General features: G+C 42.8%; 2 protein-coding genes across 2 annotated transcripts; one reads left to right on the top strand and one right to left on the bottom strand.

Annotated features, from left to right (window-relative positions):
- Window positions 1-353: 353 nt before the first annotated feature.
- si:ch211-214j24.14 (bcl-2-like protein 13) lies at window positions 354-9,409 on the bottom strand. The gene is made up of 2 exons (XM_014208329.2): window positions 9,241-9,409; window positions 354-1,587 (listed from the first exon to the last, which is right to left on the bottom strand). The coding sequence occupies exon 2, from the start codon at window positions 1,384-1,386 to the stop codon at window positions 616-618; it is 771 nt and encodes a 256-aa protein (XP_014063804.2). The 5' UTR covers window positions 1,387-1,587; window positions 9,241-9,409; the 3' UTR covers window positions 354-615.
- Window positions 9,410-12,252: 2,843 nt separating this feature from the next.
- Window positions 12,253-16,599, top strand: LOC106609471 (V-type proton ATPase subunit E 1). The gene is made up of 10 exons (XM_014208336.2): window positions 12,253-12,386; window positions 12,483-12,542; window positions 13,186-13,251; window positions 13,554-13,663; window positions 13,939-14,005; window positions 14,130-14,219; window positions 14,639-14,707; window positions 14,808-14,902; window positions 15,078-15,165; window positions 15,439-16,599. The coding sequence occupies exons 2-10, from the start codon at window positions 12,510-12,512 to the stop codon at window positions 15,499-15,501; spliced, it is 681 nt and encodes a 226-aa protein (XP_014063811.1). The 5' UTR covers window positions 12,253-12,386; window positions 12,483-12,509; the 3' UTR covers window positions 15,502-16,599.
- Window positions 16,600-16,659: the final 60 nt, after the last annotated feature.

The following is a 16,659-nucleotide window of genomic DNA, read 5'->3' as shown; positions in this document are numbered from 1 at the left end:
AACAGGAAATCCACCTCTAGGGTTTGTAGACAAATAGTAGCTGTTGTTCTGTATTACAGAAAACTGAGCAACAGGGGGCAGTGCAGTGTGGTTACTGTAACTCCAGATATCCACACCTGCTACATAAGCTTTGGCCCTTTGCTGATTTGCAGCTGAGTCACTATACAGATTAATATCCACTAATACATTTGATCAAAAACTAACATAGTCACTGAGTTTGCCCACAGTGACACAGAACAAGCAATTATACAATACCCCTTGAAGTGGCTCAACCATAGTTATAATCAGTGTGTGCGTGTGTGTTCTTTTATAGTGCATTGACAGGGACAAAAAATAAACAACAAACAAACATCTGATTGTTAAGATATTTTAAAAGTGTAATTTCCTGTGAATTTACAGAGAAACAAAAATTCTAGCTCTTCCAAATCTCCTGAGCTCTTATGTGAACTGAGGTAGCACAGGAAATAGATAAAAAATGTAACCAACCTTCATAATACTACTTAGATGCAAAGAAACGCATTGTGTAAAATCCAGTATGTTCTTGGTGGAATAGTTTAGAGTAGATTTAAAAGACCTGGGTTATATGGCTGCTGGGGCTCACAGGATAGGGGTTTGCTACTTTCTGCAGTAAGCCACAGCCCCATAAGCTAATACTCCCACAATAGCCACCATTGCAGCGCCCCCACACAGCAGCACAGGTAGCTCAGTGGCAGGGAGCGATGTAGCAAGCTCAGCCTCTGTTTTTTCTGGCGGAACCTCCTGCGTCACTGGTGGGATTTCCTGTGTCTCCTGGGCAGCGGGGAGCGAGACCGAGGACTCTGGTTGGCTGTTAGTTTGGCTCTGGTCTGGTGGCTGTGGTGCTCCAGGTCCTAGGACCGGGGGAGGGTGGAGCTGCTCCTGCATAGAGTATTGGAGCTCTGAATGTAACTCAGCTAGTGTAGGTATTGAGGGGACAGGAGTAGAGGATGCAGAGGGGGGCTCTAACTTCCAAACTGGCATGGGCATAGAGGCGGTGGTGGCGTGGGATACTTCAACAGGCTCCTCCTGGACAAATAGCTCCTCAGCCACAGACATCATTAAATCCATAGTCTCTTGGTGGTCAGCTGACACCTCAGATGAAAGTGATAATTCCTGGGTGTCCAGCTCCTCTTCCCTGAACTCAGACATGTCTCCTCCTCCCCCAAGCACCCTCATCACACTGGCCTGCAGCTCCTCCTCTTCCCCCAGGCTCCCGTCCTCCTTCTCCTCTGCCAGTATCTCCTCCTCCTCCTCCCGCTCTAGGTGGACCATGTCGGAGATGGAGGAGTGGTTCTCGCTGCGCTCCTCAGCTAGGTGGACCACTCCGTCGCTGCTGTCCAGGCTCCTGGTGTCCTCGGGGTCCATCATGTCTCCCACGGTGGACCAGGACTCAGCCAGGCTGCTCTCTGTCTGCCAGGGGCCAGACCCGCCACTGTCTCCCTGGCTCAGCTGTAACTTGGCGGGGCCCAGCCAATCAGGCGTCTGCTCTCCAGACAGGGAACTGACCTCACCACTGTCCTCCCCTCTGGACACTGCTGGGACCTTGCCCTCCAGTCTGAAACCTGGCCACTAGAGAGACACAACAGACAACCAACCATTAACATGAAAACATATAGGATAATATTGTTCAAAAAATTAAGTAAATTCCTAAAATCAACAATAAATGAATCAACTATAGTGAGTTGAATATAAAACCTTTATAACTACTTAATAGTTGCTAGAATGATTGTGTGTTTTTATGACACAGAATCTCATAGGGTCTGTTTCTGCTCTCTTGCCATCTGCTTATGAAATTGTTTGGCTTTAAAATGGCAGCAATAGAGTTGGCAAGAGCCCAAACCGATCTGGGACTAGGCTATCTCATAGCTGTGGTCCCTGGAAAAGGTTAACCAATATATTAGAAGATGTCCTTCAGTGACGTAGACTGATCAAGTTCTGTGTGGAAAAAGTAGCACCCTCTGCTCCGTGTTGCAGCATTCTTTTCTATGTATAGCCTGGCCCTCACATGTCTGACTATGTATAGGCCCTATATATGTATTTCCATTTCAGCCAGGAGCGGAAGCTGTTCCAGAGATTTCACATGACGTGACGTGTAGTCGAGAGTGGGGATATAGAGGAGAAGGGATGTTACAAACCCAGGACGTATGGAATACTGCAGTTGTGAAGTTGAAAACGTCTCACACACATTAAAACAGAGGACACAACGCATTGCACAACAAAACGTTACAGGTAGAAAAATACAGTGCATTCAAAAAGTATTCAGACCCCTTGACTTTTTCAACATTTTGTAACGTTACAATCTATTTCTAAAATTGATTGAATTTTTTTTTCTCCCCCTCATCAATCTACACACAATACCCCATAATAAGCAAAACCAGCTTTTTAGAAATTACAGCCTCAAGTCTTGGTTATGACACTACAAGCTTGGCACACGTATTTAGGGAGTTTCTCCGATTCTTCTCTGCATAACCTCTCAAGCTGACAGGCTGGATAGGGAGTGTCGCTGCACAGTTATTTTCAGGTCTCCAGAGATGTTTGATCGGGTTTAAGTCCATGCTCTCGCTGAACTACTTACAGTGGATTGTGAAAGTATTCACCCCCTTGGCATTTTTCCTATTTTGTTGCCTTACAACCTGGAATTAAATAGATTTTTGGGGGGGGTTTGTATCATTTGATTTACACAACATTATTGTGAATCAAACAAGAAATAAGACAAAAAAACTGAAAACTTGAGCATGCATAACTATTCACCCCCCCAAAGTCAATACTTTGTTGAGCCACCTTTTGCAGTGATGACAGCTGCAAGTCTCTTGAGGTATGTCTCTATAAGCTTGGCACATCAAGTCACTGCAAAACTGCTCTAGCTCCTTCAAGTTGTATGAGTTCCACTGGTGTACAGCAATCTTTAAGTCATACCACAGATTCTCAATTGGATTGAGGTCTGGGCTTTGACTAGGCCATTCCAAGACATTTAAATGTTTCCCCTTAAACCACTCGAGTGTTGCTTTAGCAGTATGCTTAGGGTCATTGTCCTGCTGGAAGGTGAACCTCTGTCCCAGTCTCAAATCTCTGGAAGACTGAAACAGGTTTCCCTCAAGAATTTCCCTGTATTTAATGCCATCCATCATTCCTTCAATTCTGACCAGTTTTCCAGTCCCTGCCGATGAAAAACATGGTGTTCTCGGGGTGATGAGAGGTGTTGGGTTTGCGCCAGACATAGCGTTTTCCTTGATGGTCAAAAAGCAAAATTTTTGTCTCATCTGACCAGAGTACCTTCTTTCATATGTTTGGGGAGTCTCCCACATGCCTTTTGGCGAACACCAAACATGTTTGCTTTGTGCCTGCAATGGCTTTTTTCTGGCCACTCTTCCGTAAAGCCCAGCTCTGTGGAGTGTATGGCTTAAAGTGGTCCTATGAACAGATACTCCAGTCTCCGCTGTGGAGCTTTGCAGCTCCTTCAGGGTTATCTTAGGTCTCCTTGTTGCCTCTCTGATTAATGCCCTCCTTGCCTGGTCCTTGAGTTTTGGTGGGCGGCCCTCTCTTGGAAGGTTTGTTGTGGTGTCATATTCTTTACATTTTTTAATAATGGATTTAATGGTGCTCTGTGGGATGTTCAAAGTTTGGGATCTTTTTTATAACCCAACCCCTGATCTGTACCTCTCCACAACTTTGTCCCTGACCTGTTTGGAGAGCTCCTTGGTCTTCATGGTGCCGCTTGCTTAGTGGTGTTGCAGACTTTGGGGCCTTTCAGAACAGGTGTATATATACTGAGATCATGTGACAGATCATGTGACACTTAGCTTGCACACAGGTGGACTTCATTTAATTAATTATGTGACTTCTGAAGGTAACTGGTTGCACCAGATCTTATTTAGGGGCTTCATAGCAAAGGGGTGAATACATATGCACGCACCACTTTTCCTATTAATTATTATATTTTTTTTTAAACAAGTAATTTTTTTTCATTTCACTTCACCAACTTAGACTATTTTGTGCATGTCCATTACATGAAATCCAAATAAAAATCAATTTAAATTACTGGTTGCAATGCAACAAAGTAGGAAAAACGCCAAGGAGGGTGAATACTTTTGCAAGGCACTGTAAGGACATTCAGAGACTTGTCCCGAAGCCACTCCTGCGTTGTCTTGGCTGTGTGCTTAGGGTCATTGTCCTGTTGGAAGGTGAACCTTCGCCCCAGTCTGAGGTCCTGAGCGATCTGGAGCAGGTTTTCATCAAGGATCTCTCTGTACTTTGCTCCGTTCATCTTTCCCTCGATCATGACTAGTCTCCCAGTCCCTGCCACTGAAAAACATCCCCACAGCATGATGCTGCCACCACCATGCTTCACCGTAGGGACGGTGCCAGGTTTCCTATAGATGTGATGCTTGGCATTCTGTCACGTCCTGACCAGCAGGTGGAGTAGGTGTATAAGTTTTGGTCAGGGTGTGGCAGAAGGAGTTGTGTTTTCTATGTTCTGTCTAGGTTGGGTGTTTCTATGTAGAGTTAATTGGGGTGGACTTCCAATTGAAGGCAGGTGTGTGGTGTTGCCTTTGATTGGGAGTTCTATATTAGTTGGGTGTGTTTGTCTGTGTGTTTGTGGGGAATTGTTTGTGTGCACTGCGTTTGTTTTAGCCTGCCACACTGTTGCCGTTGTGAGTATTGTTTTTTTGGTTTTCCAGTGGATACCTTACTTGTTTTTTATTAATAAACATGAGTATCCACATACCCGCTGCATTTTGGTCCTCCCTTCAACACCACGACGAAATCCGTGACAGAATTCCCCACCAAACCAGGACCAAGCCTGCGGAAGAATTCTGGCGAGGACTGGGGAAAACGACTGCTATGATAAGGCCTGGTATTTTCAGGCCAGTATGCTCAGTACCAGCACCAGGGGAAAGTGGGCATCGAGCCAGCAGGGGTGATGCCAACCCTGCGCTTTAGACCGCCAGTGCGCCTCTACGGTCCGGTGTTTCCCGTTACACACACTAGCCTTGAGGTGCGTGTCTCCAGGCTGGCACGTCCAGTACCAGCTCCACGCACAAGGCTTCTAGTGCGTCAGTCGCCAGAGCTGTCCGTCAGTCAAGAGTCGCCAGAGCTGCCCGTCAGTCAAGAGTCGCCAGAGCTGCCCGTCAGTCAAGAGTCGCCAGAGCTGCCCGTCAGTCAAGAGTCGCCAGAGCTGCCCGTCAGTCAGGAGTCGCCAGAGCCACCCACTAGTCAGGAGCTGCCAGAGTGGCCAGTCTGCCCGGAGATGCCAGAGTGGCCAGTCTGCCCGGAGATGCCAGAGTGGCCCGACTGCCCGGAGATGCCAGAGTGGCCCGACTGCCCGGAGATGCCAGAGTGGCCCGACTGCCCGGAGCTGCCAGAGTGGCCCGACTGCCCTGAGCTGCCAGAGTGGCCAGTCTGCCCGGAGATGCCAGAGTGGCCAGTCTGCCCGGAGATGCCAGAGTGGCCCGACTGCCCGGAGATGCCAGAGTGGCCCGACTGCCCGGAGATGCCAGAGTGGCCCGACTGCCCGGAGCTGCCAGAGTGGCCCGACTGCCCGGAGCTGCCAGAGTGGCCAGACTGCCCGGAGCTGCCAGAGTGGCCAGACTGCCCGGAGCTGCCAGAGTGGCCAGACTGCCCGGAGCTGCCAGAGTGGTTTGTTTTGGGTGTTCGGTTTGTTTTGGGTGTTCTGTGTTTTTTCTTTTGAAGGTGCATTCGGGGTCTGCAATGTCACATCCTGACCAGCAGGTGGAGTAGGTGTATAAGTTTTGGTCAGGGCGTGGCAGAAGGAGTTGTGTTTTCTATGTTCTGTCTAGGTTGGGTGTTTCTATGTAGAGTTAATTGGGGTGGACTTCCAATTGAAGGCAGGTGTGTGGTGTTGCCTTTGATTGGGAGTCCTATATTAGTTGGGTGTGTTTGTCTGTGTGTTTGTGGGGAATTGTTTGTGTGCACTGCGTTTGTTTTAGCCTGCCACACTGTTGCCGTTGTGAGTATTGTTTTTTTGTTTTTCCAGTGGATCCTTTACTTGTTTTTTATCAATAAACATGAGTATCCACATACCCGCTGCATTTTGGTCCTCCCTTCAACACCACGATGAAATCCGTGACACATTCAGGCCAAAGAGTTCAATTTTGGTTTCATCAGACCAGAGAATCTTGTTTCTCGTGGTCTGGGAGTCTTTAGGTGCCTTTTGGCAAACTCCAAGCAGGCAATCATGTGCCTTTTACTGAGGAGTGGCTTCCGTCTGGCCACTCTACCATAAAGGCCTGATTGGTGGAGTGCTGCAGAGATGGTTATCCTTCTGGAAGGTTCTCCCATCTCCACAGAGGAACTCTAGAGCTCTGTCAGAATGACCTTTGGGGTTCGTGGCCACCTCCCTGACCAAGGCCCTTCTCCCCCGATTGCTCAGTTTGGACGGGCGGCCAGCTCTCGGAAGAGTCTTGGTGATTCCAAACTTCTTCCATTTAAGAATGATGGAGGACACTGTGTTCTTGGTGACCTTCAATGCTGCAGAATTTTTGTTGGTACCCTTCCCCAGATCTGTGACTCGACACAATCCTGTCTTGGAGCCCTACGGACAATTCCTTCGACCTCATGGCTTGGTTTTTGCTCTGACATGCACTGTCAACTGTGGGACATTATATAGACAGATGTATGCATTTCCAAATCATGTCCAATCAATTGAATTTACCACAGGTGGACTCCAAACAAGTTCTAGAAACATCTCAAGGATGATCAATGGAAACAGGATGCACCTGCACTCAAAATTAAAGTCTCGTAGCGAAGTGTCTGAATACTTATGTAAATAAGGTATTTGTCATTATGGGGTATTGTGTGTAGAATGTTTTTTAAATCCATTTTAGAATAAGGCTGTAATGTAACAAAATGTGGAAAAAGTCAAGGGTTCTGAATACTGTCCGAAGGCACTGTATTCACCCAACACTCACATCTGCCAGAAATCCCACAGTAAAAGCTTCCTGCGGTGTGGAGCCCCTAACCCCTTGCATCATGTCTCAGGCCAGCATGCAGAAAATACTTGTCAACCCCCCCCTCCATTTCAGAGTGGACATTTGTACAATGTACAACCCTTCCCCTACAAAGTACTGTGTGGCAGCACTCTTCATCCTCTCATTGTACCCTTGTCTTTCAGTCCATCCTTTCTATTCAAATGCCACTGTATGTATTTGTTCATTCCTTGTATATTGAGATGGAATGCATCTGTCCATCATTGAGTGACCCTGATGAATCATTATGCATGCGTGTAATCTCATCCCAGGCACAGAGTCAAAACACTGAGATCAAGTCAGAGCCGTTTATTACATAATGAAAAAGCACAGAACCACAGTGACAGAGGACAATTATATCCCTCACCTTTGTCCATGTTTACGATAAATATTTCCTGATTTGATCAACATTGAATGATCAAACAGCTCATGCACTTGTGCCGTACTACTTGTGTTCCTTTGCACAGTCACAGAACGCATTGTGTGTTTGTCCTGAGATCGACTCTCTGAGAGGCACATCAGCAGAGACCATGGATTAAATATCTGTCGGCTAAAGCTGAGTGCAAGCTGTTTGGGTGGAGGAATCATTTTAAATTCCTAGAATATCTATACATTGGACCTAGTGTTTGCTGTGCACCCAACAAGAAGCACACTTATGTAATAGTTGAGTTATATAATGCAAATCATCACTGATGGCACCTGCCCCTACACATCTGGAACTCATGTCACTGTCATTACAGGCATAAACAAATTCTCATCAGTCCAAAGTCACGTTTCTAAGTAGCCACTCATTTCTTACAACCCTACCCTGTTTCCCATCATTCCCACACTGTTTAGCTTGGAAGAGTGAGCCATGGAATAGAAGTCACATAGCCTTCAGCATGTGACAAATGCAGTGACTAACCAGCTGCATTGTGACCAGTGCAGCATGCCAAGAAAGCTGCCCTCTCTCTAACATCGAGGCCTGCCAGGTGTATGTTACTAGGCATTTTGGCACAAGGGGAAGCAGTGACATGGTGATCACGCTCTCCCTGCAAGGCACAGAGCAGCCTATAGGCAGATATCCACAAACTTGTTTATGTGGAAGGGTACTGTACAGTACCTGTTATCTAAAGCATATTAATTGCTTAATCTGTCCAGCAAGACTCATTCACTTTTTACCCTCTTTAAGTTATAGGTTTTCCAATGAGCCACCCCCTGACAATGGCTTTTAACCCCCACAGAGTTGAATTAAAACAAATCCCTATAATGTGGAGTCCCACTCCTCTCCAAACCTGGGTTCAATTACTATTTGAAATTTTTCAGATACATTTAGTGTTTGGTCTAGTCTGTCTGGAGTGCCAGATAGATGGGGTTTGCACTTCTTTTGCGACTATTCTATTGGTTCCATTGCACCAGGCAAGTTCAATCAAACCCAGATAAAGTATTTGAAATTATTTCAAATAGTATTTGAACCCAGGTTTGTTCTCTTCCTGATAGTATCAGATACCCATGGTAGTGATGTCAAAGACTCATGGTCATGATATCAGAGCCCCAGAGATGAAAGGTCAGTCTGAATGTCAGACAGAGGAAACCACACATTCTCAGCACCTCGTGAACCATCTGATGATCTTATTCGATTGGATTTCTAGAAACAGACACGTCAACAGGCACACACACGCACGTGCACACACAAACATACACACAGGGACGTACGGACACAGACGCACACACTCGAGGATAGGCAAACAGACTTGTTTATGTTGACAGGTGGTACACAAGGTTAAAACCTCTTGGAGTTGTGCCCTTCATAACATCAAAGAGCTCCATGATGGCTGATATAGACGCCTTCTATATTGGTTTAACAAAGCAAGCTTTTACAAGGCCCTCTCCCCTCAACTACATGTATTACTACTACGTGTGTGTACTATTATGTACTACTAATACTACTACAGTACTATACACTCACACACCGCAAGTCCCTTAAAACTGGGCTCTCCAACCCTGTTCCTAGAGAGGTACCCTCCTGTAGATTTTTCGCTCCAACCCAAGTTGTAACTAACTTGATCCATCGTATCAACCAGCTAATTATTAGAGTCGAGGTGCGCTCGATTAGGTTTGGAATAAAAACCTACAGGATGGTAGCTTTCCAAGAACAAGGTTGGAGAGCCCTGCCCTAAAACAACAACAAGATATCCTGTGATGCGGCCTTGCATTCCATGAATTAAGAGCAGAGTAAAAGAAGTGTCTTTCTTACCTGGCTCCTCTCTGTAAAGTGTTGAAAGTCGTATGCGAGAGACAGATGTTGAAATAGAGTAAGTGACGTGCACTCGGACAGAAAGTCAGGGCTGAGGACACAGCGACAGAGAGGGTGACATACACGCTGTAGTTAGCAATGGACTACCAGCTGCTCCACAGGACACAGGAGCCCCCCCTCCCTCTCTCTCTCTCTCTCTCTCTCTCTCTCTCTCTCTTCCATCTCTGTCTCACTCTTCCACTCTCTCTCTTTCTTCATCCCCTGTCCAGTGCCAGACTATGACGTAACAGTTGGCTACAATGTGGCCATGCATGTTTTATGGAGGGAAAAATAAATATATTCCATTTGTAAGAGGCTGCTCTAGAATTACAGCATGCAAAGTGATTGAATACTTCATCATTGTGCCAGCTTGGTAAAATAGCTCTGCCTTCTATTATTTCTATTGTCTTGCACTGGGCAGACATAACTAGCTGTAAGTCAGTGAAAAACCTCGGAGTGACATAATAATTAACAGTACAGAGGAGGCAGAGGTTAGAGCTGTCACAGGCAGTTGGCCAATGTTTTCTGACACACTTCCAGATGGCAGACAGTCATTCACTGTGCTGTAGAAGGAAATAATGCAGACTGAGTCAGAACCAGAATGGAAACTTTGTGCTATTTTTATGGAATTCCTCTAACCCTCTAGCGCCATCTACTGGCAAGGCCCATACATGGTCTGCAGCACCATGGTCTGCACCATTGACTACATTGTCAGTCTGCACAGACAATTTATTCCTGAGGATTATTACAAAAATACTTTAAATAAATGTTGACCAGAGGAGGCTGATGGGAGGAGCTACAGGAGGATGGGCTCATTGTAATGGATGGAATGGAATAAATGGGACAGAGTCAAACATGTGGTTTCCATATGTTTGATGTGTTTGATACCGTTCTATTTATTCCATTCCAGCCATTACAATGAGCCCATCCTCCTATAGCTCCTCCCACCAGTCTCCTCTGATGTTGACATTATCCACAATTGATTTCCTTCTAATTAAAATATTAACATTTCAGAAAGATATTCAGTGAGAAGTCCGTGTTTGACAGATTGAATTAATTTAATACAAGCATTCAGAAAGTATTCATACCCCTTGACTCATTCCACATTTTGTTGTTACAACCTGAATTCCAAATGGATTCAAATACATTTTTATCTCACCCATTTGCACACAATATCCCATAAAGACAACATGAAAACAGGTTTTTAGAAATTTTTGCAAATGTATTGAAAATGAAATACAGAAATATCTAATTTACATAAGTATTCAAACCCCTAAGTCAATACGTGTTATAATCATCTTTGGCAGCGATTACAGCTGTGAGTCTTTCTGGGTAAGTCTCTAAGAGCTTTGCACACCTGAATTGTACACTATTTGAGAATTATACATTTTTTAATTATTTAAGCTCTGTCAAGTTGGTTGTTGATCATTGCTAGACAGCCATTTTCAGGTCTTGCCATAGATTTTCAAGCCGATTTAAGTCAAAACTAGCAACTCCAGTGTATATTTGGCTTTGTGTTTTTTTTACCAGTGCTTAACTCTAATTTGTTTATTTTTATCCTAAAAAGCTCTCGAGTCCTTGCTGATGACAGGCCTACCATAACATGATGCAGCCACCACCATGCTTGAAAATATGAATAGTATTTAGGGATGTGTTGTGTTGGATTTGCCCCAAACATAACGCTTTGTATTCAGGACATAATGTTTATTTCTTTGCCACATTCTTTGCAATTTTACTTTAGTGCCTTATTGCAAACAGGATGCAATGTTTTGGAATATTTTTATTCTGTAATGGTTCCTTCTTTTCACTCTGTCATTTAGGTTAGTACTGTGTTAGTAACTACAATGTTGATCCATCTTCAGTTTTCTCCTATCACAGCCATTAAACTCTAACAGTTTTAAAATCACCACTGGCCTTGTGGTGAAATCCCTGAGCGGTTTCCTTCCTCTCCGGCAACTGAGTTAGGAAGGACGCCTGTATCTTTGTAGTGACTGGGTGTAATGATACACCATCCAAAGTTTAAATAATAACTTCACTTTGCTCAAAGAGATATTAAATATCTGTTTTTTATATACCCATCTACCAATAGGTGCCCTTCTGTGCGAGGCATTGGAAAACCTCCCTGGTCTTTGTGGAATCTGTGTTTGAAATTCACTGCTCGACTGAGGGACCTTACAGATAATTGTATGTGTGGGATATAGAGATTAGGTAGTCATTCAAAAATCATGTTAAACACTATTATTGCACACAGAGTGAGTCCATGAAATGTATTATGTAACTTGTTAAGCAAATGTTTACTCCTGAACTTATTTATGCTTACAATAACAAATGGGTTGAATACTTACTTTAAAGTACTACTTAAGTAATTTTTTGGGGTATCTGTATTTTACTTTACTATTTATATTTTTGACTACTTTTACTTCACTACATTCATGAAGGAAATAATGTACTTTTTACTCCATCAATTTTCCTTAAGACCCAAAAGTACTTATTACATTTTGAATGCTTATCAGGACAGGAAACTTGTCAAATTCAGGCACTTATCAAGAGAATCTCCCTGGTCATCCCTACTGCCTCTGATCTGGCAGACTCACTAAACATACACAAATGCTTCATTTGAAAATTGTGTCAGAGTGTAAAAGAAAATGATGGAGTCTGGTTTGCTTAATATAAGGAATTTGACATTCGTTTTTACTTGTACTTTTTATATTTGAGTATATTTTAGCAATTACATTTACTTTTGATACTTAAGTATATTTAAAACCAAATACTTTTACTCAAGTAGTATTTTATTGAGTGACTTTCACATTATCTTGAGTAGTTTTCTATTAAGGTATCTTTACTTTTACTCAAGTATGACAATTGTGTACTTTTCCCAACACTGTTTATTATATATTTTACAAATGTATCAACTGCACTCGTTTTTGTAAATATATAATATATCCCCCTAACCTAACGTAGCATACAGTACCAGTCGTCACACATTTTAATGGTGGGTGAGACCGGAAGTAAACATCATGTGACGTTGAAAATCAGCTGATCCAGTGTAGACATCTTTAATCACGACTACAACGGTTAATTCATACATTCCTGGCTGTATTTCTCTGGTATTTAATTAATTGATACATCGCACTAAAGGATTTACAATATTTTAAAGCATGTTGCATTTATTGTATTGAAATCACGGTGTTTATATTTTCAAGGAAACAAGATCCTAGACTGGTGCAACCATGGCGCTCAGCGATGCCGACGTTCAGAAGCAGGTACATTGCAATTACAGCCTTTTAACCTTCACCCGTCTATCCATCTGCTGCTCTATTTAGGCCGTTTCCTTTCTTATTATAAATGATTGCATCTGTATATTTGTACGGAGCAGAATTGTGATTGTATAATGCCAAGGTTGTCATTGAAAAAAATCGGAAATACTACTACTAAAATACAATCACAATGTCTAGTATGATTAGGGCTTTTTAATTGTTAATAAATTGAATTTAGACATCTAATTGCGCAATACATTTACTCAGTGCGGTATTTGTGAGGGAGAGATGCAATATATGGTCACATGATGGTAAAACCCATGGTCAGCTGAGGAGTCCTATGTCCAGTTGTCTTATCTCACCAATCCTTCTCATGCACTGTATATGGTTTAGAAGCATGTTTTGTTAGATGAACATTACATGGAAAATTATGGAACAGAAACATAAGCTATACACCAGGCAGACACATTCCACACCACATGGTGGAACCGAAGGAGACAAGTTAATTAATGTACAGGGTAATGAAGCTTTTTAAGTCTGCCACTTGACTCTCTTAAGTATGAAATATGACTTGGAAAGCATGCCTAATGTGGTGAGTCTTTTACTGTCAACTCATCTCTAATTCACAGTGTTTTTTCTCACTGTATAGATCAAACACATGATGGCCTTCATTGAGCAGGAGGCCAATGAGAAGGCAGAGGAAATTGATGCCAAGGTACAGTGCTTATTTACAAGTGACTGGCATAGTTCAGCACACACACACATATTGTGTGTTTTCAGCAAACACAAACTCAAAAGATTTGCGTAGGCACATTCAACTGAAATAAGAAAGCATGATCCCTCCACTAAGACATAATGAGAATTTACTAAATTAAATCAATCATTTTAGTTGTACCTTTAACAGTTCTACTGGTTCAATGCTTCTTAAAATGTATCCTCAATAGTGAGGAATGACCCTACCATCATAAAGATAGGGCCTCATTGCATGCTCTGAGTGACAAGTGTCTCCCCCTGCAGGCGGAAGAGGAGTTCAACATCGAGAAGGGCCGTCTGGTGCAGACCCAGAGGTTGAAGATCATGGAGTATTACGAGAAGAAAGAGAAGCAAATCGAGCAGCAGAAGAAAATGTTAGTCACTCTTTATTTACAGCTCAGACAGTGTTGCTGCTAGTCTCTCAGCTCCCTCAGAGACTTCCTCAATCTCTTCTTTCTCTAAAGAGGAATTTGTCTGACACACAACTTCCTTTAAGTCTTTTATATAATAAATGTGAAGTCACATCCAACAGCTCATTCATTGTAAGAAGAACAGTATATGTTACAGTAGCTATGGCTTACACCTGCTTGGACTTGTGATGTGGTCCTGTGCCACAGCCTCTTGTTTACTTACCTCTCTTCCTCTACAGTCAAATGTCTAACCTGATGAACCAGGCTCGTCTGAAGGTGTTAAAGGCTCGCGACGACATGATTTCAGTAAGTTTAATTTGTCTTGGCTGGCATATTGTTTTGTTCAAACACAGCCAGAGGCATGATGTTCTGCTACAGCACCGCATTTTATGTAAATAATAGGCTAACCCCTCTCAATGTGTGTACTCAGGAAATGTTGAGCGAGGCGCGTCAACGGCTGGCCAACGTAGCCAAGGACCCAGCCAGGTACCCAGCACTGATGGACGGGCTGGTTCTGCAGGTGAGGCCTTTTTTGAAATAATGCAATACAGTTTTAGTGTTTTATTAGGATTCCCATCAGCTAAAGCATCAGCTACTCTTCCTGGCGTCCACACAGAACATAAAACATGACATAATACTGAACATGAATCGACAAGAACCGCTCAAGGAGAACTACATGCGTGGAAAATAAGACCAACAGAACTTAAAAAGGTCCTGTACTGGGACAACGCTGAGAGAAACAGAGATAACTATTACTCTAGGCCTACATTCATATGTTACGTTCAGTGTAGTTTATCAGTTACACAGTCCTGCATACATATCAGTATGCTGTACATAGGCCTGCATGTTATTTAGGTCAAAGGCGTTGTGCAGTGAGTTTTTGATTTTATTTACAGCAAATCTTTTTAATGTGTCCTTTGCTCTGCTGTTTAATATTAGGGTTTCTATCAGCTTCTTGAGACCAAAGTGACCATCCGCTGTCGTAAACAGGACCTGCAGGTGCTTCAGGTCAGAAGGATCCTTTTCACTCTAACCGTTCAATGTTGTTCAAGTGTATTTCCTTGTATACCGGGTTGATGCATGATTCATATGTTGTATTCCTATTCAGGCGGCTATCCAGAAGACCATTCCCGTCTATAAAGCAGCAGTGAAGAACAATATTGAGGTTCGCATCGACCAGGACAACTTCCTGTCCCCAGACATGTAAGAAGACAGTCCCTTGTCTCAATGTGAACCCATTCATTTCAAATAGGTTTTACTTTGAATTGGTATTGATTGATTAACACATCATTGGAAAAAAAATGTCTTCTGTGGTCTTTCTACGGTGTCAGTCAAGGGTTCATGAGTTAATTCAAAGATGTTTGTATGTCTCCTTCAGTTCTGGAGGTATTGAAATCTACAACGCTGATGGGAAGATCAAGGTGTCCAATACCCTAGAGAGCAGACTGGACCTCATGGCTCAGCAGGTAAGGGCACAGGGACAGTCTCACAGGAACTATAATGGCACTATGAACAGCTAGCACATCTAGTTAATTGACAGTTTTCCTATATCAACAACCAACAGTGTGAATATCCTCTCATAAAGCTATCGGCTTACCATGATTCTTTAGTTGTATACGCTGTGTGACGTTTTGCACATGATTGTACTGCCAATTCTCAGATATAGTTTGGCCCCTTAGTCTTGTGGTTTTTCATGAGGTTCAGCTTGGCACTAATCCAGTGTCTGTCTTTCTGCTCAGATGATGCCTGAGATTCGAGTGGCTCTCTTTGGTCAGAACCAGAACCGCAAATTTTTGGACTGAGTGTCTCCATCCATTGTCTTGAAGAGGAGTTATTTATTTTTGTTGTGTGACAGTTACCATTCCTGTGTCTGTGAGAAGTATTCCAAAAACGCAGTTAAAATGGAAAAGACACCATTTGTTGTTTTGTCATGTATTGTTGTATTTCTGTGCATCTTGGAACAGTATAAAAGTTGAACTTCATTGCAGATGTGAGTAGGAGGAGCAACTTTTGCACAGTGGCAATGGATCTGCTGCTCCCCCTGGGAATCTTGGTTTACACACCGCAGTCATCTTTATTATGATTGGCTGGACAGTAATCATTTCAGTCTGATTGGATCAGGCTGCATGAGAGAAATGGAGTAACACAGTATGACTCATAATTCCCATAAAACCTAGCAGTCAAACAAGGAAATGGTTCCAATCGTTTTTTCATCATACATTTTTCCCATAGGTGATTTTAGAAACACTTAAAATAAGGGCTGTGTTTTGTGTAGGCTTACCAAAAAATGTACCGCTAATGTGGCTATAATAAAGAACTACAAATGCGGGATGAGACTGCCGAATCGAGGCAAAGGTAAGAATATCTATCATTTTCGGATATGAGAGTAAATAGAGCTGAATAAGTCACCTTGTCCTAGAGATTTACATGGTTATCAAAACGTCACCCAATGGTAAGCCTACACAAAACACAGCCCTTATTGTAAGTGTTTCTAAAATTACCTAAGGGGAAAAATTATGGTGGGAAAATTATTGGAACCATTTCATTGTTTGACTGCTAGGTTTTATGGGTATTATGACACCTCCACTGTGGGGCTCTATTGTAGCTGATGCATCTTTTATCGGTTCCTTATTTAATCTAATAACATCTTCCTCTCATGAAAAAATATAATAAAAAATTGCATGGAGCATTGACTCACCCATAGGTATTTGCTCCCATCTATCACAATTAAAATGTAGTGATGCCGGAAAAACATTGAAGACCAACAATTTCCTTATCGAATCCAATTAATTTATTGATGTTATGTCTTTGCTGTTGTATCATGAAACAGAAGGAAGGGTCAATATTTCCAACTGAAGAGGTTATTGTGAAAATATGTTATAAAGTATAAATCGATAGTATCAGTTGCCTGCTCTTTTCTGACCTACACATTTTTCTCTTATCGTAATACAATGCATTTT

The sequence above is a fragment of the Salmo salar genome, chromosome ssa07 (assembly GCF_905237065.1).
Source record: "Salmo salar chromosome ssa07, Ssal_v3.1, whole genome shotgun sequence".
Classification (NCBI taxonomy): Eukaryota; Metazoa; Chordata; class Actinopteri; order Salmoniformes; family Salmonidae; genus Salmo; species Salmo salar.
The sequence above is the reverse complement of the archived record's forward strand: the minus strand, read 5'-3'. Positions and strand labels throughout refer to the sequence as shown.

Excerpts from the sequence above, each read along its gene's own strand:
- si:ch211-214j24.14 (XM_014208329.2), bottom strand. The coding sequence starts at position 1,386 with ATGATGGACCCCGAGGACACCAGGAGCCTGGACAGCAGCGACGGAGTG.
- LOC106609471 (XM_014208336.2), top strand. The coding sequence starts at position 12,510 with ATGGCGCTCAGCGATGCCGACGTTCAGAAGCAG. Across the intron at positions 13,664-13,938 it reads ATCGAGCAGCAGAAGAAAAT|TCAAATGTCTAACCTGATGA; the intron begins GTTAGTCACTCT and ends CTTCCTCTACAG. Across the intron at positions 14,708-14,807 it reads AGGACCTGCAGGTGCTTCAG|GCGGCTATCCAGAAGACCAT; the intron begins GTCAGAAGGATC and ends ATTCCTATTCAG.